Source organism: Dermacentor albipictus, chromosome 9 (assembly GCF_038994185.2).
Source record: "Dermacentor albipictus isolate Rhodes 1998 colony chromosome 9, USDA_Dalb.pri_finalv2, whole genome shotgun sequence".
In the NCBI taxonomy this organism is placed as follows: domain Eukaryota; kingdom Metazoa; phylum Arthropoda; class Arachnida; order Ixodida; family Ixodidae; genus Dermacentor; species Dermacentor albipictus.
The window spans coordinates 14,641,212-14,664,718 of record NC_091829.1 but is presented as its reverse complement, the minus strand read 5'-3'; the positions used below and the strand labels follow the sequence as shown (position 1 = coordinate 14,664,718).

The following is a 23,507-nucleotide window of genomic DNA, read 5'->3' as shown; positions in this document are numbered from 1 at the left end:
CCGATATAATGCTGTGAAGAGCAATGTATAAGAGCAGCATGAAAATATATGCCTTTGAAGCTTCCTTTTTTGCAGCTGAATTAACGAACAGCAGCACATGTCAATTAAAGGTAACTTATAATGATCTTATTCAAAAGAAATGCAATAGCTTGTCACATCATTAGTGGTGAACATATAACAAATGGATTGCTGATTGAAATACCTTTCATGTACTGCAAAAGAAAACATATTGCCCCATTCCATTCATTAAACACCTTTCCTATTATTCTCTAGTACACTCATTGTTGAATGCAAGTGAATGCCACGTGCAGCTGCAAAGAAAACAAGATTAAGTATGCTCAAGGTATTACAGCAACTGTATGGTTTGCTGTAGTCTGAAATTGCATCTTAAGTGTTTATGAAAGACAATTGTATTTTGTTTATAATTTTGTGGTACGCACACTGTCCATCTCAGTAAAGTGGTAAACAGAGTGCTAGCCATATTTAGAAATTCACCTTTTGAAGCAGTGAACAGGACATCATCTGTGACAGCCAGGGAGAGAACAGCCTTGCTGTGGCCCTCTGCCACGTGCGTGCAGACCAGAGGAGAGCTCCGCGAGTAGCCTGGCTTTCCCTCAAACACGCTGATCACACCTCTGGGTTTAAAGAACACATGCACCCATGCTGACATCACACGCCAGAGAACAATCAGGAACGCTTTCTGCAGGCTTAATGGCTGTACAGCCACCATGCTCAGCTACCTAAGAGCTAAAATTCTGGGAAATTATGGCAAGGGAATGGAGACAAGCCAGAGCAATGAGAGCCAAGCAAGTTGGTGTTGCAGTAAACGAGAACAAACAGTAAAGCAACCACAGGACGTGCTATGCTGACCTGCTGAGGTCAGCATAGCACGTTGAGGTTGGGTCAATTTGCCCTGTGGCACAGTTCTTGCATGGCTGTTCTCCCAAAGATCCTTTCATTCCCTTTCATTTTATCCTCTCTCTCAAAAACACATCAAACTATCACACATTTTCTTAGCTTCCTCTTAGTTGTTACTTCCTGGAATAAAATCAGTGTTCTTAGACACACTAGAACACTACCAAACAACAGTAGATTCTCGTCTAACAAAGTCACATGCAAATATATCTGTTGTATCTAATATTTGTTATAAGCATATATATATATATATATATCGTATTATGAGAAGCTAACAAACAAAGACACCAAGGACAACACAGGGGAAATGACTTGTACTTAGTAATTGAATTAAATAAGTAATAAATTAATGGAAAATAAATTCAATGAAAAAACAACTGGCCGCAGGTGGGATACGAACCAATGCCTTCACATTACATGTGCGATGCTCTTGCCAATTGAGCTGCCATGGCATCGTTTTCCCACCTATTTTCTGGGGTACTTATGTTTTGCTGCTAAACATAACCAGGGATGTGTAAGTGTTATACGCTGACATGGTTGGCAAACACTTCATGACATTTAGCAATTCATTATATCCCATAAGTCGTTGTGCAGAAGTTTGACTACTATCCCAGTCTCACTTCACAGCCTGGTGGACATGTGGTTGCAGCTTGTGCCAGTAATGCTGCAAGCCATGAAAAATAGCTGAAAGAACACTGCTTTGGTGTCAAAAAGGCCTATATCATCACTGAACACCATGTCTGCAAGGCATAGAACTGACACAGCAAGCACCCACACAATTGAAGAAAGTGTCAATTTCTATTGCTGTTGCTCAGATGGCTGCTTGGATACAAAATTACAGTAACAGCACTTTCTCAACTGTCTGCACCTGCTGTCTGTGATGTGATGGCAATTTCGCATACCCTTCCACTACTCAAGCTTGACAAGGCCAAAATGTTCCATTAACTGCCACTTAACATCCAGAGAGTCAAAGACCAGTGAAGGCACAGTGGTCTAGACTAAATTAGGGATAATCTTTTTAAAAGCTGATCGCAATGATTTCCTTTAAACCACTTCCATACTGTTATGCATGAATCTGACTTTTACCTGGGATGAATATGTTACATAATTGCTTCCAAGTTCCGAGAAAGAATCAACGGGCACTGAGGGACTGAGGAGGCCAACGGCACAAACATTTTTTTTTTTTTTTTTTTGCTATAGCAGCCACGTGTTTTGCAAGCACCGCCTTATGAATACCGAAAGTGAGAAAAGCAGTAGAAAAAATACCTGTCTGGCTTGACTAATGGATTCGTGGATGTGCTGGTGAGCCTGGAGAAGACATTGTTGTCTCGCACTTTCCGATTTACAGGGGGTGATGGCGGTGGTGTGGCATCGATGCCAGCATCTCTGAATAAAAATTTATGCATAGCAAGCAAGCATGTAACACTAATGTTGTGACAGACTAGCAGTCGTCCCTTCACAGTCCAACCTTGTCGTCCCGTTGTATGGCTCACAGACAGTTTTCATGGTTATAGGGACAGGTCTCTGAGGTAGATAACAGCTGTCTCAGATAATCACAGAACAGTAAATATTTTAGGTTGAATTTTACGAGCCGTGAAACAATAATCAAACTATGCCCATAGGTTGTGCCCATAGGTTGTGAACTATCACCCAAGTTTATTTTGAATGAGATGCATGACAGAACCGCAATATTCATCCTCAAGTGTAAAGATAGGCACCCATAGTAACAAGTGCCTTTCTTGGCAGTGAAGCTGCAGTGGTAGATGCTTGCAGCAGTGAGAAGCACACCTAAAGAAACATGCAGCAGAGAGCAATAGCCGACTCAAGACTGAGAAAATTCCAACCAAAGTTCATTTGATGACAGGTATGTGGGAACCACCAAAAATGCCTACAACCACTGCCAGTCAGGCTCTAAAACATTTCTTAAAATAAACTTTGGTTGGAGTTCTCAGTAGTGAATTTATAAATGTGCTTTTAAATGAAAATGCGTGTTTCTTCAAAGAAACAGATGGCGAGATGGCTGGCAATGAACCGTTCATTGCGATGTGGTCACGAAATTTAATGCAGCATGAAAGCTGCATCTCTGAATAAACCACTGTACACCGAAGAGAACATGAACTTGCAGACACTGCATTCATGTTTTCTTCCCTGTCCTTATCTCGTTTGACCTACACTTTTATTTCAATATGACGCACGAATGGTGACACTAGCTGCATGCTGCAGTTATTGGCCGATGGCTTCCACAAAGTTTGCCACCATCGCACGGCTTGCACTGAATCAAAGCGAAGCCACAGTCCGCCACAACTCTTATGCCCATGGCACAAGAATCAGTAGCGGCTACAACAATGCTCGCCAAATCCTGCAGGCACATGGCTAATTTTTCATGAGAAATAAAAAAAACAAGCTAATGTTTCCACATAGTGAACTCAAAGCAGTCCTTGGAACACTATGAACTATGGTTCCCCCAGTTCTCAGGCACTGCATTCTCCACTGCTGTGTAGCTACACTTCATAGTGACAAGCACAAAGCAAGAAGAGAGTTGTTATAGGGCTTTACACAACTGTTTTTTGTACAGCTATTTTGTCCAGAATTTTGTTCTTGAATTACAATACAGGGGATTACAAACAGCATGCAAATTTTGCCTGTGAGCCAAAATGAATGCAATGCACTACTATTGCAGCACAGTTTTAATGCTGAACACCTAAATTCAGAGTATTTCAAATTAGCTTAACGTTCTAGGCTTAAAAGATGTCAGTGAAGCAATGCTTTAAGCAGACTACGCCACACACAAGTAAGACAAGGTTAGCTTGGGACTGGGACATTTTCAAACAAACATACACGGCCAAGCAAGAAAGACAGTCACTTGCATAACACTTTTAAGGCTATGTCCATTGTAAACTGCGAAACAAGGAACTGACTGAGCCTCTTGCCTTGCAGAGCAATGGCCAAACTGCAAGGCACTGAAGACAGTAACATCAATAAGAAGCGAAACGAAAACAGGCTTAAAAGCAATGACATCTTTATTTTGTACACATGTGAACACTAAAACTATTCCTAACATAAAAATACCTGAATCAAAAATATCAGAAAGAAGACATAACAAAAAAAAGTTTCTTCAAGTTAAAGGGCCCCTGAAACGGTTCAGACAAATTTTGCAGATGCATAGTTAATCATGCAGAGCTAAAGTTAATCATTCGCACCACAACTTGTGTGAAGCGTCTCATTAAGAAGGCTACGGACGAGTACAAGTTACCCTCCTCCATAGCCACGCATTTTCTCCTCAACTCGTTCGCCGAGTGATCGGGGCTAAGCTCTGCTTTCACTGGCTCTGTGTCATGATGGCACATCGTGTCTACTTCTGGTTCTCTAGGAGTGAGTGCGTGAAGTCTCTCCAACCTCTCCAGCAGCTGCTTGGCAAGCGAGAGCTATCGAAGCAGCGTGCGTTGTGAGCATTCTGTAGCAGTGCCGAACGTGTCTGGTATTCTGGTAATTACAGGCGGGCTGGGCCTTTCAACGGATGGGTGGAGGCATAAACTCAAGCTGATGAAGCAACTCTAGCGTAGACGTACTTGAGCGGCCCGATCGGTCTGCACAGTCCCCATCCACCTGCTCGCGCAAAGCTTAACCAGCCAAACAAAGCTAATATTGCTCTAACCGAGTGTAAAACATTTTAAACATTTACAAAAACAGCATGTTAACGATTACGCTCCTGCGAAAAATTTACCCCAGCAGCAAAGAATACATTTGGTACTGCTACTGTGTTTGGTGGAGCTCTGTGCCACCAGGTGGCTGCACCGTGCAGATCATTCACGTTTGCACTTCTGCTCATAGCGTGGAACGGTAAGGTCAAGTGGCCAGGCCCTGTCCCCTCGCTTGCATTGACCAGGATACCAGACTAACGAAACACTATTATGGTAGTAATCCTCCGGTGTAAAGAGACGGCCGCGAACGTGCAAATTCTGGCGCCGAACGGATAGTGACAGTCAGATGCGCTGCAGCCACTCTACTGGTCTGCTGCCTTATAGAGGGACACGATGTCACAGCGTGACATATTGCCAGTCGCTACGCTTGCAGACCACAACGCAACAAAGTTGATTCATGGTGCACACAAAAAGAAAGACCAACACAGACTGTGAAGCTCTCATCAAGACGGAGCACGTAACACAAGCAGACGACACTTGCTGTGTGCCGGAAGTGCTTAAGTGAAGTGTGAAATTGTTCTTGTGCATTCTCTTTCAGTTACTTTCTTTTTATAGAAACCAATTAACTAACATTCCAACTATTATGAACATGATTTGTCCACCATAAAGGTGGAAAAACTATTGATGGGCCCTGGGCAGCTAATTGGATAGCTCGCCCTACTGATGTCAATTGGGTAATTTATGTCATATGGGTAGGTGTGGCTGCTGCGATCGGCAGCAGCGATCGGCAGCGATGTACATTTTTAAAACCATATAAATTACACGCTTTACGCGGAGCACTTAGATGCGTCAATTAATGATCAGAAGGACCTACCCTAACGACTCAGTACATTTGCACAAAATCGTCAAAATCATTTCAGGGTCCCTTTAAGTCATTAAAACAATTATATTCTGGGACTGAACTTAAAAGAAAGACAACAATCAAATAAATCTTACACTGCAAACATGTTCTGGGAGTATAAAAATTACATAGCATGAACCATACAGTCAAGTATAGTGGAATCTCTTTGATACGATTCTGTACGATACATTTTTTGGGATGCTTTTTTTTTTATTTTCCTGGCCAACATGCCAAAGGAGCAATGTATTTTTATACGGTTATTGTGACCGCATTTTCATCTGAAATTGGATAATGTGACTGCAGAAATGGGCTTTTACATGTATTTCCAACTCCTAACTTTATATTCCAATGTATTAGCTTAAATGACATTGCAACGACCCACGAACAATGTGTTGAGGCCTAGCCACGATGGAGGGAAAATGCATGCGGCGCGCTGTCGACGGTAAAACGCTAGCAGTGTGGCCATACCGACCGGCAGTGCACTACTGCTCAGTTGAGTGAGAAAACAGCAGCTTCTTTTTTTAACTTCCAGAACTTTTTCACGGGTATTGAAAAGAAAAAAGTTAAGCGCAAGCTGAGGAGCTATTTCAACGTTGCTAAAAAAAAATGCATTGACTGCGGTTTGCGTGGTGTCGAGTGATGCTGCTCTGCATAACATGTTATACAGAGGAGTATCAGCCGATGCCACATGCACCTTTGCTATGGTGTCTGTCACCGAGTGTGCCTATTTTCATATTTTTTGAAGATTGCATTAGATAATATGATTTTTCGGTTCCCGCAAAAATCGTATCAATGAGATATCACTGTATTTCTCTCATGGAAGTGCATTGCTTCTTAATATATTGACTAGTGTGGTATTCCAAGCTAGAAATCAACCTGTCTACCTCGTCATGCACCGACTAGCAACTGGCAACTGACTAGCATCACACAGGAGCACTACTATAGTGAAAATCTCAGAATCGAATAGAACATCTTCCGATTTCTAAATATGGTGAAACAACAAGTTTAAGTGGAGTCTGTTCAGTAAGCAAAATATCATTAGAATGTAATGCAGTGTGCGACTGGACATCTGGTCTAACGATGTTCCATATATATAGCGTACCATAACATTCAGTAACGGAACAAGGAAATGCAACTTCACCAGATGCACATAGAGTTTGTTGAAGGAGATTTGTGTAGTATATTATGGCACTGCACACTGAAGTGATGCAAACATGGAAAGAATGCAAAACAATTTGCTTTGCCTAAATAGAGATGAAAAATTAACTGGTTAGGCAAGGTATTCTAATTAGATGACTGAAACAATTCAGGAGTAAATTGCCGTGTGGGTTTGCTAAAACAGCCCCCAATTGCAACAGTCTTATTCCTCCTATTCAAACAGCAATGGATACATACTATTTGGCAGCTTCCAATAAGTAACTCTTGACTCGATTAGCCGAGGCTACTCAATTCGTATTTCAAATTTAAAGTACTCGCACACCCATTTAAAAATCTTTAAAAAATCTAGAAGTAGCTGAACTCAGAAATAAAATGTGCATAGATATGCATCAAGGAAACATTTACATTATATTAAGGAAGGATTTGACAGCCCAAAAACAGCAAAAAGGAGTTATTGATTGCAAGCAGCAGTCCAAGTGCAACTGCTCAAAAAAAATGCCTGGAGGCAATGCTGAGGGACAAGCACCAAGAACAGGGGTAAATAAAAGGAAAAGGGGAAAGCATTGCGCAATAGTGACATGCGCTCCCCGAAGAAACAAATGCACGAACGTCTGGTAGAAGCAACCACCTCGTAAAAGTAAATTCAAAGCAACACTGAGCTGCAAAGCACGAGCCTTGTTGTTCCTTAGTTTTATGTCTTTGACAAAGCAAACATGATCTAGTGCTAGCTTATAAATTGCTATGTCATGCACTTTTACACACTGAAAACCAAAGCATGTCAGAGGTATTGCAAAGCGTTGGGCTGCCGCCATCTTTAGTTCAGGTTTACTGAGAACATCACTAGTTTCTGGACATGCAAGTACAACTGCATGCTCCTCGTTCATGCTATACTATTTGAAATCTGAAGCAAGCATGGGTCAGTAGAGCAGAGCGGCACCTACTTTCTTAACTGTTGGTTAGAGTTCGCAATTAATAATTTCCTCCTAGGCAGAGGAGACAAGTCGACGGGAAAGCGCCTGGCGGGAGGCTTGGTCCGGTGAAGTCCGGGCACACCTCGTGGAGGCGGCATTGAGTCAACACCCACTTCTCTGCATTCAAACAGGCAGCGACAGAGCTGCGTTACGTGATGTGCAGAATTCCCCTCACTCTATAGACCAATCAAAGCTTTGCAAAGCTCTCTGTTGCTTGTATTGGATGGAGATCTGCAATTACATCTTAGACTTACAAAAATCAATGGTCAGGGTTCCAGTTTACGTGGCACGTGAAGCATACTGGTTTGAGACCAATTTCAAGGCTCTTAGTGCCTTTGCGATACTGCCGTTGCAATCAAGCCATGTAAGTTACACCTGGTGTGAATTTATGCACGTGTGAGCTATTGATTCAGTTTAATTCAGTCCACTTCTTAAGCTTACCCTCATACAGAGCAATGCAGCATAAATTAAATACAACACAGTAAAATAGCTGCAAGAGGAGAAATTTGGATATGCACAATTCAGGTGGTTAGACAATAAAATAAGCATTTATATTCCAATTGCACATTTATGCTCATTCAGGAACACATCACCTTAGCAAAAGCTGCATACGCAGTCTAATCAGGCCATTTATATTCTACTGTACTTTAACAGAGAAGTATGGCTGCTTCAGCTATACCGAATTCTTCGTGCAAAGCCTTATAGAAGTTCTCTGGCCTAACTCCTTATACTGTGCATAGTTTGAAAGCCTCAAGTAAGAGACTATGTGGTAGCAGCTTTGTTGAGAACTTCAATTTAACCGAACTCATCCTAGCCAGCGCCCAAGCACACGAAAGAGCGAGTGCGAAGCATTGTTAAATTATAAGCTCAAGGTGTGAGGCAAAGGCACAATGAAGGAGTGAAGCTATAGCAATCTTAGAGCCTCACAGTGCAGGCCCAAAGCCACACAAAAGCAGGAGTTAAGCTATGACAATCTTGGAGCATCACAGCACAGTCCCAAAGCCACACAGAAGCAGGAGTTAAGCACAAGAATGAAAAAGCAAAATAAGTGCTTATAATATGGTTTCTACTCACTTTAGAGATCCTGGGGCACTGAGCACCCGCTGAAGATTTCCATCAACTCCAAGGTTGAGGCAGCCGCCATCAGGATGAGACATGATCATCGAGTCCGGAACGTCACCAAAAACTGATGAAGTCATGGCAGACGAAGTCATGAGAGATGATGTCATGTCACTACCAGTGCCCTCTGTGGTGGCTGAGAGAGACTGAAGCGACATGTCGACTGGTGGGCATTGGTAGTAGAGGAGCTCTTGAGGTGTGGCCGTCTTGCGACGTGCCTGCAAAGGGAGTACAGTTAAATGTAGCTGGTTAGATCAGAAATTTGCTTCCTTATATCGAAATCTTGTTGCATTGAAATTAAACCTTTCATGCAAACAAGTACAGTCACCCATGGATTTCTTTTACACGGGTGTGGTCGTAACGTTTTCCAAATTATCAGGCAATCGAAAAAAGCAAATTTGAATTTAAAAAAATATTAATTAAATAGGGTTTCATGCCATGTCGACAATGTCTTCACATTTGCGGTACGAAGCGAAGCCATTGACACTTTGGCATGAATCTGCCCCTCTAGGATGACGCTATCATGAAAAGAGCTGACAGCGGGAAGCGCGTGCTTCACATTCCTCTCGCTTCAATGCATCTCCAAAGCTCTAGATTATGCAACCTCCAGTACTTAACACACTGGAAGACAGCACATGATGCCATGCCATTTTGGCACGCCCACTTCTTGCCCTTGCGGTAGATTACCTCTAAAACGGGACGTGCTGACAGTCGCGCTGACAGTCGTGTGCAACACTAGAAGAGGAGACTCGCACCAACCTGCCTTACCACACCCATTAGGCTGCTTTATGGCATTAACGCGAGCTTGCTCCCCTCCGCTCCTTTACCCTTGCTTGTACGGGAAGAGGGCACTCAAGCCACCATCCTTCCCGGCTTTCACTCGCGCACTTTCACTGGTACAGGGTGCGATAGGATCTTGTCACACTTGGACTTTATACTGAACATGACGCTGCTCAGTGCACACATCGAGAGGTGCGTTTGCAAACAGCCGCTTGTAATTCAATGATTTGACCATGTGTGTCCATAGAAGTTGCCATTTATTCAGTATTCTTTTGAAGCGGCAACGAAATTTCGTTATACTGAAGTAGCATATAAACACACTCTGTTATATTGAGGTTCTAGATAAACGGTGTTCTAAGGACAAGTTATAAAAAGTGAAATAATTCATTACAGTCGCCGACCGATTTTCCGGACTCCAAACATTCGGACATGCCCGATTATTCTGTCAGCTTTGCGGCACGGCCATTCTCCCCATAGACCATATCTTATAACAACTGCCGAAAGTTCGGACACCTTGCAACCTCTCGTCGGATTTTTCGAACACTCCTTGAGCCAACTCGATCGAGGGCATCATGCACCGACTCAGACCGGTGCATAGTTCGACTAGCTGAACGCCATTTTTGTTTCAAACGGTGCCTTCTTGCTGCCCCACGAAGTGGCGCTACTGGAAATCCCCGCTCATCATCATCGTTTCTGCCTAGTTCGATAGAGTGGCCATACAGCAGTTCCGGTTTCAGATTAGTAAGCCATGTCAAGACAATCCAGCAGCTGATTTGTTTCTTTCGCGCACGACGCTGCGAGCAGGCCACATTTTTCGTTTGTGCGACTGGTGTCAGCACGGTGGTGTTTGCTTTGTGTCCTGTGTCGAGGTTTCGGTGACCCAACGTGGCGTACGAAAACATCGCGTCAAGTGTCTAATGGCGCCGACAGTGCCCGCGCAGACTGCGCTGGGGAATGCCGGCAAGCGGGCGCCGGGAGGCCTAAGATTTGTCTCCTTCCGATGTGCTCCCTACTGACACGAAAAATGTTCTGCCGAGACCTGCGCAGTGGTTGCATTGCGATTCTGGACACCGTCTCATTTGACAGTTTCACAGGTGCTGACACTGCCGTACTGGCATGCGCAGAACTCGACGACGGCGAGATCATTCGTCAGGTTTCTGCTGCACCGCCGGACGATGACTCCGAGTCGGAAGATGACACACCATGTGCTACGCTGCCATCGCATGCGGAGCGTGCACAAGCAGTGACTGTGCTTTCAGCCGCCTATGATGACCGTACAACCTTCTCCGAGATTCAGGCTTATCTGATTGCGCGTAAACGGAACAGCGTGCAACAGCACACTCACGATTTCTTCAAGCCTACTGCTGAGCCCGAATAAGTGCGTGGATATAAAGGATTTCATTTTTTCTCTCTTAATCTGCTTTTTTGGACACCTGTTTATTTGGACATTTCCGCAGTCCCCGTGAGGTCCGAATAAACGGTCGGGGACGGTATATCAATAATTTTGTTATATTAATGTTTGTTATATCAAGGTGTAACTTCATCTGGTCTTGTATAGAGGAATATTAAACCTGATGATGCAATCTGACTAGCAGATCTAGTGTAACTGGTATAGCTGCATAACTAGTTGTAGGATAAAAGACTGCAACACAGAAAATTCTTGATAGCAGCTTTGTTTCAAGAATGATCGCCGGCAAGTCAACCAAACAGGCTACAACTGATACTAAGCCAATGACAAAGCCACAATACCTTGTCTGCCACATTGAGCAACAAGCTCTGCCTGATGCAGTTGGGTGCCAAATGTGCTGCATGAATGACCGTAAACACCACTAGCTTTTGTAACCATGTTTAATCAATGTTCATTACTTTTCCCACAACAGTTCTGATATATTTGATACCTGTTAATATGCCACTAACAAATAAAACAAGCATGTGAAATTTTATTTGTCATAGAAATCCTCAATGCTCAATGCTATCAGATTTTGTTCAGAGGCTGCAGGAAACAGTGAGAAGCCTCAGCAGTCAATAGATAACAATCTGATGAACGGCATAAACATGCAGAATGGTTTACAATACTTGCCTTACTCCTCGCAAATGTTGCTGTCGTGCACTGGGATAGAGCGTCGGATGTTGACCTGTTGCAAGAACAGCAAAAAAAGTCTCCATGTTTTTCTCCTTGGCCAAAGCTTACATTCGTAATGAAAGTTCTTACACACTACAAGAATGACAGTATTCCAATGCAAGAAATAAAATGCAACTGTCAGCTGAAGACAATGATGTTTCAGATGTTACAATCTACTATGACGCATGTTCTTATTTTTAACGACATAAAAAAAAATGCTCACTGCTGAATTTTTTTTTTTCATTCACACTTTGAAATATAATTGCACTGCATGGTTCACATCATTCAGTAAAACCACTTTGCAATGGTGTGACTACTTTTCTTTAGCTGCCGAAAGGTGACAAAACGATTTGATGTTTCTGGAGCAGCTCTGTTCTAACGGCAAAGCAGTGCACATACTACAAAGATTGTTTTTTGTGGATAAACCACGGCAGCAAACATGCAATGTGCTTCCCTTAGCAGTGCGGACGTCTAAATGATGCAATGGTCCTGGAATCATCACTGCTGTAGATGAAATAGACTGCCCACTGAGTGACATGTGCGCAGGTGTTTGTGGGCAAAGACATAACAGCAAGAGTTAACCCATTTATATGTTTTTGCCCATTTGTTTTATTTATTTTATTTTATTTATTAGAAATTCTGCAGCCCAGATAGTGCTCCCGCAGGAGTGGATACAGAACCCAAGGTTTCAAAAGTGTAAAAACTGTGGACATGTCTTAAAGGGGTCCTGAATGGCTTTTTATCGAAGTCAAGAAATGAATTTCAAGTTAAAACATTTCAGGAATACTTCGCTGCAAAAAGTACTTCAATGGGTTCAGCAGAAGTAGAATTATTGATCTCATCTCAGGAGGAGATGAGCAGAGCAGGGCGTCCCCACAATGCTCCACATACTGGCACGCAGTTCAAATTTGATTTTGGATGTTCACACAGATGCCACTACCTCCGATTCTGTCATCTATGATGCGCCAAATGTGGTTGTTCTCAGCAGGCTGCAGTTTACACAGCCAGTGCACTCATTTCATGTGCACATGTGCACAGCGTTTGCTTTGTGCATGACAGGGCTTGAGTGCAAGCTCGTGGTCATCTGCTCCTGTCTGGCCGTGCTATGTGGCGTGGACTGGCTTTGTCCTGCGGCAGCTTGATGTACGGATAGTAGCCAGATATGAAGAAAAGTCTGCCAAGGCATCTAACCAGGAGTGGCCAGGAGTGAGCACACACTGGTAAGCATGCGTGTGGTCTGACCTTAAGTTTCGCAGGGCTCAAGGCTAGTTAAGTGTTAAAAGCTAGTCAAAATTAGTGAGAAAATGGTGACTGTGCTCTGCTTGTGAGCTCCATGCATCGCGCACAACTGAAATTTGGCACTGCAGCATATGCGACCCACGGTCTTCTTTCATGAAGCACAAGAGGTGATTCAGGGCCCCTTAAAGCAAACAAACAGAAGACAAAAATAGGTAAAAGGCTACAAAGCTATGTTGCCCCCCAAGTGCAGTGAAATATTCATTTAACATAGATGTCCAGATTTGCCTAGTTAAGAAACCTTAAAGAGTAAAATTTAAGGAGTTTAATATGAGTGTGAAATGGCTCTGGTTAAGCTCTGTCTCCAAGACAATCTAAGATTTTAGCAGGAGAAGTACAGTCAAACGAAGTCACATCTGACATGAAGATGCGTTCATTACATGCTGGTACAGGCAATTAAGATTGTTAGAGCTTGTAATTTGTTATATGCATATTAATGACACTGAAGTTCTAGTCCATTTGTTACTTGATAGCCGACCTGAAGTAATTATATGGTACACAAACTTCCAAGAAATTATCTTCTGATGGTTAGTGAACAGGTCTCCTTTTCACTTACAAAGAACTTGTCTATGGCTTGCAGAAAGGTGGGAACGAGCACTTACATGTCGGTTGGTGATGATGACCTCGTGCTGGGAGCACTCTCTGAAAAATGCAACAAATATGTAATAATGATCTTGGGAAGCACCAGTAATTTGTCACTTCACTTGTCTTAACACCATGTGCTTTAATATTTACGTGTACATCATTTATCTTTTTCCGCGTACCGTATTTTGCCGTCCAACCAATGTTACAAGGTTATGCAGTTACGGCACAAGACATGCCTATGTGCAATTAATTTCTGTGCTACTGTGTGCCAAAACCACAAAACTTACCGTCGAATCTTGCTAATTCATACGCTCTCAATTTGAACTGATTCTGTAGTACCGTCAAAGTTATGTGTATTCCAAGAGGTGAAAATGCAGGGTAATTTGGATGCACAAGCATTTGCAACAGTTAATTCGAACATACTGCGTTCCGACAGTGCTGTCAGCAGCACGCCAAATCCCATGGTGGCACCTCCGACCAGCACTGCTCTGACCCCACCATAGAGGAGAAGCTTAGAGAGACCCTCAACGCAGCATGCGAGAGGTTCTGTATAAAGCCCAAGGGTGATAACACCGTCGCACACACAGCATAAGCGTAGGGCACGCAGCAAGTGAAAGCGTACAAGGAGAGCCAACAATCGTGGCTCAATCTCACCCGCGCAAAAGGGACTGAAGTGAAGACAAAGTGGCCGCTTTCCGTGGCACGCGAGAAACTCAATGTTGCGAAGCACCAGGGGCAGGGGAGGGAGTGGGGGTGGCATTCTACTCCGGCTGCAACTGTGCATGTGGCGGTTGTGCGCGGTCGTACCTTCAAAGCGATCTATGTTGGGGGGCAGAGTATAAGTAAGTCGGTGGCTCGTAGCTTCATGCATGCTGCGTGTCTTTGGCGCTCACTTTTTGTTGATGTGATAGACAGCACGCATGTCACTTCACTCGCTGCTTGTGCCGCGTTTTGACAGCAAGTTTGTGCGGTGATCAAGTAAGATGTGTTCATGTTTGCTTGCACATGCGTGATACCATGCTTGTTTATTTAGTTAGTATGCCTATGTTTACAAGTTTATACTGCCGACAAAACTACTATTCTTGCTTCGTCAATGCTTCGCCTTTCGTGCAAAACTGCGACATTTATTTACAATGATGAGTCTAAACCGAGATGTCCCTATGGAAAGGCTGTCGGAGACAGTGCGCCACATCCGATTCTGTACAAGACGGACCCTGAACCCTGAACTCCCTCACCTTTGATGGGCTGCATGCGCGCCTGCCTCCGGGCAGGCCTGGTGCCAGCTCAGCCCTCTCCCTGAAGTTTCGCTTTATGCCGTTATCAGGAAGCGAGCGTTGGCTGGCATGGGCAGTTTCAAGGTCCTTGCTCTCTGTTTGCTTGTGTGCCACAATATTCAAAAACTTCAAACTTCAAAAACAAGTCCTCCTTTCAATTCTAACTTCGTTTAATGGAAACAAATTTTCGGATCTCTTTGAGTTAGAATTATCGAGATTCGACTGTATAAGGCTCATTGCAGTGGGGAACTCTGGATTAAATTTGACCACCTGGGGATCTTCAATGCGGCACCCAATGCACAGCACAGAGACGTATTTTGGAAATACAGCTGCTGCAGTCGGGATTTGGTTCCGCAACCGCAACAGTATAAGTTTGCAGAATGTTGCATTCTATGGAATTATATTCTATCATTCGCAATAAGGATTACTGTTTCCCAATAAAGAATTAGATTCAAAACTCAGTTTTGACACCGATTCTGCAATGTCACTACAACATGACACTATGCATATATGTGAGTGGAAAGGTTCCATTTTTACACATGCATGGTGGTGGGGGGCAACATAGCCCACTGCTGCTTATGGAGCAAGATGGGTATGCTGATACAACCTAAGGGATGTACATGATACAACATACGCTGACAAGCTTTAGTCGTCAAGGCCAAGGTGAATAGGGGCTGCAACTTTGGCATATCATTGCCAACAGCGCGGTTATGTAGATTTCAATATTTCGAATAGCCGAACATGTAAGGACAATAGTTGCAAATCGTAAAAGCTGTTCAATTTGGCTACCAAGCATTTCAGCTTCATTGCTTTAATCGAAAGTAATAACGAAGTCGAAAATGACAAAATATTTCTTATAAGCCGATACATTCTTTACACATTTGCACAAAAAGTGACATTTGCTTCATCATACGTGATCATGCATATTTGTGCTCAATAAATAGAGGTTTGATGCATGTATACATTGAGAGTCATAGCCATGTAACCTGCTACATGCAAAGTTCTATGGCATAAAATTGCATACTTGACACATACTGTATACCTGCCATATATTGGACCATGCTAGACAATTGCTTAACTGGTGCTGTGATGGCAGAGAAGGATACAAGTGCTGAACATTTTGCATTCCTGTAGCAACATTTGTGTGTCGCAGTAAATATTTTTCTGAAGTCACTACCCAAAAAGTGGAACAAGCCCTGCTTATGTAAACAAGCCAGCCTGGCAGCTCTACACTATCTGGCAACATGATGCAGTGTACGCTACAACTGAGTAACTCTCTCTCAAGGATATGCATGCCTTCGTGCTAATGTACAGAGGAGTGCATAAGCAATATAGTGCATGCGCCATGGGCATAAATTGAAACAAGAACAGAAGAAGAAGGATCAGTGCATGTTTTACACATAATTGCATCAGAGTGCAACACGCCAGCACTGAGCAGTCAGTCTCTGAGTATGGCTAGTACAGAATTTGTTTTGGAGCCTGAATCAGGTTGCTACTACAACTGCAGGCTAACATAGAAAAACAAGGATGCAAGAAACAAGGCCCTGTTCACATCTGATGTTACACTGATAATGCAAAGCATATGGTACTGTGATTGATAATCATGGCACCTGTCACTTTATATGAAGAGCATACGTAAAGAACACTATATTCAGATGAATTTGCTTGCTCGTCCCACTTGGGTACACACAGCTTTCTAATGAGACTTCCGACCACACCTCAGTTGTTGCAAGGATTGGACACAAAAGACAATGAACAACTGATTAGGATAACAGGTACACCTTTGTTCATTTAATTATCGTCTACAAATTTGCATCTCCAGGGGATTGGTGCACAATTCTCCTAAGCCAGACAGAGCTTCAGCCTTTTTGAGCCCGAAACATTCGTCACAAATCCAGGCTGGTAGTATCTGATAGCACCCACTCACCCGGTTCCTCTGACCAGCTTGGTGGCGCCACGGTCTCTAGCTGTATCCGGTTGATGGTGTGCTGCAGCAGGTCTTGGTGAATGGCATCGATAGCCTCCACCTGTTCCAGCCTGGCCTCCAACTCCTGGACCTTGCTCTTGCTCTGCGCTGCCTGAAGACTCTGGGAAGCATAAGAGAAGACTCAAATCACATAAGTAAACTTTTAAGCAAATTTACATCATAGGACAAGTAGATGCACAGAGCACATCCTGCCTACAACAATGTGCAAACTACTGTCGTGTGCCAGTGATGACAGCTTGGTTATGACAACATGACTCAGTATAGTCATCAGGTGACAGATTTAATGCCATGGTTTACTTATGCTTAAAGGAGTAACATAATATAGTGCAGTTATCACAGCAGCTCTAGACAACATTTATCATCATCAGCCTGGTTATGCCCACTGCAGGGCAAAGGCCTCTCCCATACTTTTCCAACTACCCCAGTCATGTACTAAGTGTGGCCATGTTGTCCCTGCAAACTTCTGAATCTCATCCGTCCACCTAACTTTCTGCCACCCCCTGCTATGCTTCCCTTCCCTTGGAATCCAGTCCGTAACCCTTAATGACCATCGGTTATCTTCCCTCCTCATTACATGTCCTGCCCATGCCCATTTCTTTTTCTTGATTTCAACTAAGATGTCATTAACTCACGTTTGTTCCCTCACCCAATCTTCTCTTTTCTTATCCCTTAAAGTTACATCCATCATTCTTCTTTCCATAGCTCACTGCGTCGTCCTCAACTTAAGTAGAACTCTTTTCGTAAGCCTCCAGGTTTCTGCCCCGTACATGAGTACTGGTAAGACACAGCTGTTATACACTTTTCTCTTGAGGGATAATGGCAACCTTCTGTTCATGATCTCAGAATGCCTGCCAAACGCCCCCCAGCCTATTCTTATTCTTCTGGTTATTTCAGTCTCATGATCCGGATCCGTGGTCACTACCTGCCCTAAGTAGATGTATTCCCTTAGCACTTTTAGTGCCTCGCTACCTATCGTAAACTGCTGTTCTCTTCCGAGACTGTTAAACATTACTTTAGTTTTCTGCAGATTAATTTTTAGGCCTACTCTTCTGCTTTGCCTCTCCAGGTCAGTGAGAATGCATTGCAATTGGTCCCCTGAGTTACTAAGCAAGGCAATATCATCAGCGAATCGCAAGTTACTAAGGCATTCTCCATTAACTCTTATCCCCAATTCTTCCCAATCCAGGTCTCTGAATACCTCCTGTAAATACGTTGTGAATAGCATTGTAGCGATCGTATCTCCCTGCCTGACACCTTTCTTTATTGGGATTTTGTTGCTTTCTTTATGGAGGACTACGGTGGCGTTGGAGCCGCTATAGATATCTTTCAGTATTTTTACATACGGCTCGTCTACACCCCGATTCCGTAATGCCTCCATGACTGCTAAAGTTTCAACTGAATCAAATGCTTTTTCGTAACCAATGAGAGCTATATATAGGGGTTGGTTATATTCCGCACATTTTTCTATCACCTGATTGATAGTGTGAATATGGTCTATTGTTGAGTAGCCTTTACGGAATCCTGCCTGGGCCTTTGGTTGACAGAAGTCTAGACAACATTAAAAGCAGTCAAACAAATATTGCAAGACTGTCCTGTACTGCAATGTGATGGGTAATGTACAGGTCAGTCCACTGTTAGAGGGAACACACGAGTGTGTGGCTCATGCTCCGTGCAGCAAGAAATGGTGCAGTGAGTCCTCTGCTACCAGATCGCCTCTTCGCTTTGCTCGCATGTGGCCACCCTGCCATGCAATTGCACGTCAAAAGTCCCCCGTTCTAAGGTGTGGGGTCTCCTCCGTGCTCTTGGGACAAAGGAATGACAACACAGTAGTGCAAACAATCACAAGGGCATTTATTGCACCTTTCATAGATCAATGCCAGCTAGCCGAGTTGCTATCCACAAAACATGCCGATGGGCGCGCGACAAATCTAGAAGTCCGACTCACCGCGACCGGATAGCGAGCGAATATGTTCGCCGCATGCTGGATCCCAACACCTGGTCGTTCGCGTGTACCGTCACACCAACGGTAGCGCGTTCGAAAGCGGCCACGCGAGACAGTCTCGCAGAAGCATGGGTCGGCGCGCGCGCGTGGGACGTCCTCCCTGTTAGCCGATCCGCCAGGAAAAAGCCAGCCTTTTCTCCCCTGCGCCCCCAAGTAACCCTGCCGTGAGGCGGCGTTAGCAGCGCAACACTCGCACCATCTCTCGCACTGCGCCCCAACCACATCGACCGCCGCGGGCATCACGCAGGCCAAGCGGCGAAGCCGGATTACAGGAGACGCGCTATGCGGGAAAGACATCAGGGGACGCGCGAGAGTCGCGCATCCCCACAAAGAAGAAACATTTTATTTCGTGCAGTGCCACCCATGAGATGCAGAAAGCACATCATGACACTCACTTCTACTGCAGCGGTGTAGAATGTGAATAAGCAGCGGTAGAACTATGTTTCGGGGAATGGTATTTTTGGGTGGTATTTGGTTGTTAGTGTTACTCCACTATCATTTTGGAAGAAAAGAGCGATACCTTCGAATGACTACATACATGTTCACATTTCTTGATTTGCCAACGGTAGCTTCACACGGTGCTTTTAATCTTCCAGCAACTCGACAGACTATGCCCGTTGTAGACAAACATCACTGAAACATGCCGTGCACAATGGTGTTGAAAACGAACTTCGGTGTCACTCGTGCTCATTTCGTTGATTCAATCGCCATGCTCCCCCCCACAAAGTGAATGTGTCTCAATCTGTTGTGCAATAACGTCCAAACCCAAAGCATCCTCCAGAAAGACAGTGCTTCATGTCACCTACAATGTTCTGAAAGATCAATCATTTTTATGTTCTTAGCATCCAGACGGCTGGAAAGTGAAGCACAACTTTGCTCCCGAGATTGCATTCATCCCAATTGCAGCTCAAGATGCCTGATCACCCAGCCACACGCCACACCTCACACTGAGTGAAGGCGAAGTGATGGGGGACATCAGACCATGTGTGGCGTGCACTGCTCCCGAGCTGTTTCGAGCATGCACTTGATTTTCACCGCTTCCCATACGTGGTGCTGTGCGGAGCATGAGCCACGAGCTCGCGTGTTCCCTCTAACAGTGGACCGACCTGTGCATGGCATCACAACAGCACATGTTCCATACATTTGATTACGTAGTTGCTTTTTATAACTTCTCAACCTCCATACCTATCTGCTAGAACTTAAACATTAGCCCCATGTTTGGAAAACAGCCTTTGCTGTGTGCAGAGGAAATTGCTGTTTACCTGGTTTATTGCCATGTGCAGCAGCTTCTCAACCATGTAGCGAGATTGTGCGTCCACCACGCCACTGAGAACAGTGTCCAGTTCCAGGCATTCGGTGTCATCTTTGGTTTCCTCGACTTGGAGGATGCTAGCCTGGCACTCCCGGATGTTCTCGTTCAGGTAATCCAGATTTGCCTTCGTGTTCTCAATCTGGTCATCTAAGTCCTGGATGTCCTGCATACAATGAAAGGAAATTAGGATTTACAGCCAATGTTCTCTCTTCAAATAAAATCACTGGGCACAAGAGCAATCAAGGAAAAGATAGTCAAGCTAAGGTGGTGAAGCTCGCTGAAGCAGCAAATAAGGCCGCCATTACTGCAAACATGCTTTTGTGATGCTGAAAAATGAAGCAAAGACAAATAATGCTATATTTAAAATTGGAAACCCAAGCACTTTGGGAACCCTGAGAAATAGTGGGCCTTGATTTCACATGCACAGAGCTCAATACAGCTCTGAAGTCTCAGGTTTACGTCGACATTAAAATTTAAATTGGAATTTTGTGTGCTAAAACTATGATCTGACCATGAGGCATGTTGTAGTGGGAGACTCTGGATTAAATTTTGACCACTTGGAGCTTAATGTGCATCTCAGTTGAAGCACACAAGCATTTTTGCATTTCTCTCCCACTAAAACACTGCTGCTGAACCTGGGATTGAACCTGCGATGTCCAGCTCGGCAGTGCAACACCACTTCCACTGGGGTTCTGCAGCAGGTGTTTGCGCAGAGGCACAAACACCTGGAATTCGAGAAACAGCATGGGTTCTCAAGCTATTTAGGTTGCTCCTCAGGATTGCAATAAGTTGTGCGATAGCTAACATGGGCTGAACAAATGGCCTCAAATGGTGGAAAGTCTACACGGCTTCCACTTTTTTTTTTCTTTTCTTAAACCCACAAAGTCAAACGCAACATTCTTGATATGCTGAGCTTGATACCTCAAATTTAGATTTAAGCACAATGACCTATATGCAAAGTCCGTAGCTGTTTTCTCAAATACACTGACTTCAGTTATTGATAGTTCAGTAAGCCATTTACTAATTATGCTAATTTTTATTTGAACTGATCTTCACTACGTTTCTTTTTTTTGGGGGGGGGGGGGGGGTGGCATACAAATGTATTCTCAATGGCAAAATAAAAACGAACAAGTTTTGATGTGGTATGATGTTCGGGCTTTCTGGAGTTACACTATATCAATTTCATTTTTACAGTTCATATAAACAGCTCTTACCTTGTGCAGTTTTGCATATCCCTCTACTTCCTATAATGAAGCACCCCATGTGCTTCAGTAGAGAATTCTAAAGCTCTGCAGCTCTTTCGTACACAAAAATGCCACACGAAACATTGTGTAGGGACCTCATAATTTTAATTCCCAATATTTAAGCTATAACGCACATTGACAATATTCTATTGGAACTCATCCCACAAAAAAAGACAGGACATAGCTTATTTATTCTCAATATTTATAGTAACCCCATGCTACATAAGCACAAATTCAAGAACCTATTCCAGAAAACGCTCAGACTTGCTGGAGAAAATCCGGTAGTTATAGGAGGAGACTTCAATGCCCCACACACCACGTGGGGATACTTATATACCAGAGCAAAAGGAAGGGACTTATGGAACGACTCGCAAGAATTAGGCCTCACGCTCGTCACAGACCCCGCCACTCCAACCAGAGTAGGCACGGCGCTAAACAGGGACACAACCCCAGACTTAACCTTTACCAAGAATATTGAAAAGGCGACGTGGCACAACACATTGGAAGATTTGGGTAGTGACCACCGCATATTAGAGTTACACGTCAGAGAAGGGCCGAATAGACCCAAGGAACGACAGATTAAATTAGTAGACTGGGAACTATTTCGTAGAACGCGAGAGAAGACACAGCAAAGATCAATCGCAGACATAGAACAATGGACTAAGGAGCTCAGTGATGACGTCAAAGCTGCCACAAAAATAGCACCACCTGAATCTAACTTGGATAAATGCGACAGCAGACTTCTCCACATGTGGGAAGCTAAGCAGTCGCTTCAGAATAGACTTAACGGTCAGAAGCATAACAGAAAGTTAAGAAAGCGCATAGCACTCCTCAACAAAAAAATAGAAGAACATGCTAAGCAATTGACCAAACAACAATGGGACGAGATATGTAATTCCATGGATGGACAATTAAGCACCGGCAAAACGTGGCACATGCTCAGGTTCCTGCTTGACCATGACAATAACAAGAAAAATCACATGCAAGCCATTAATAAGTTAATACACGCATATGAGGGTACAGAAGAGGAATTTCTCAATGAATTACAGCAGAAATACTTAAAACAGGCACCCCCTTGCATCTATCCTATCTACAGTGGGAATACAAACGCAAAATTAGACGAGGAACTCACGGAGGCAGAAATCCGCGCGGCCCTACAAAAGTTAAACACCAAATCCGCCCCAGGCCCAGACGGTATAACCAACAAGACTCTCAGGAACCTGGATGATGAATCGATAGCCAAACTAACAGAATACATAAACGAGTGTTGGGTAAAGGGAGAAGTGCCAGCTCAATGGAAGAAAGCGACGATAACGCTTATTCCAAAACCTGGTAAGAAGCTTGAGATAGACAACCTCAGACCAATCTCCCTAACATCCTGCGTCGGAAAATTAATGGAACATGTCATTTTAAACAGAGTAGACAACTTCTTAGAGGATAATAACATATACCAAGATACAATGATAGGATTTCGCAAAAATCTTTCGACACAAGATGCCATGCTCCAACTTAAGCATCAGATAATCGATTATAACACGCGCTCGACAAGGGCCATCTTGGGCCTTGATCTTAAAAAAGCTTTCGATAATGCCAACCACGCAACCATATTGGAAAACATCGAGCGAATAGGACTAGGGCAACAGACGTATAACTACATCAAGAGCTTCCTATCAGACAGGAAAGCAGTCATCTCCGTCGGAGGGCTCAAGTCGCCCGAGATCGACATAGGCGGGGCCGGCACGCCGCAAGGCGCTGTCATTTCGCCGATGCTGTTTAATCTCGTCTTGATGGGACTCCCCGAAAAATTAAATCACATAGAGTCCCTGAATCACACAATCTACGCGGACGATATTACTATCTGGACCTGTGATGGCAGCGACGGATCAATAGAACAACGACTCCAAACTGCAATTAACGCAGTAGAGGAACACCTCATAGGAACAGGCCTCACATGCTCTGCAGAGAAATCTGAACTTCTATTGTACCGCCCCACACGTAGAGGCAGGCCTCCCAAAGGATACGACAGAAACAAGGCTCATGAGGAAATCAAGCTACACACCAAGAACGGGCGGAATATCCCAATAGTCAACCAGCTCAAAGTGCTGGGTCTGGTAATCGAGAACAAAGGCACAAATAGGGAAACCGTAAAGAAATTAGACACAAAGGTAACAAACACCATGAGATTAATCAAACGAATTAC

At 43.9% G+C, this 23,507-nt stretch overlaps 1 protein-coding gene across 3 annotated transcripts in view; it reads right to left on the bottom strand.

Moving 5' to 3' along the window:
• Klp31E (kinesin-like protein 31E) overlaps nt 1-23,507 on the bottom strand; it is a 101,924-nt gene that overhangs the window by 13,464 nt on the left and 64,953 nt on the right. For 2 of the 3 annotated variants that reach the window (XM_065433944.1, XM_065433945.1), the window contains exons 20-27: nt 20,014-20,226; nt 16,690-16,849; nt 13,506-13,545; nt 11,566-11,620; nt 8,661-8,923; nt 7,557-7,703; nt 2,182-2,301; nt 496-635 (exon numbers count right to left, since the gene is read on the bottom strand). In XM_065433944.1, the coding sequence (XP_065290016.1) occupies nt 496-635; nt 2,182-2,301; nt 7,557-7,703; nt 8,661-8,923; nt 11,566-11,620; nt 13,506-13,545; nt 16,690-16,849; nt 20,014-20,226 (1,138 nt within the window). The remainder of the gene's footprint in view (nt 1-495; nt 636-2,181; nt 2,302-7,556; nt 7,704-8,660; nt 8,924-11,565; nt 11,621-13,505; nt 13,546-16,689; nt 16,850-20,013; nt 20,227-23,507) is intronic. The other variant, XM_065433947.1, reaches the window with a different exon arrangement.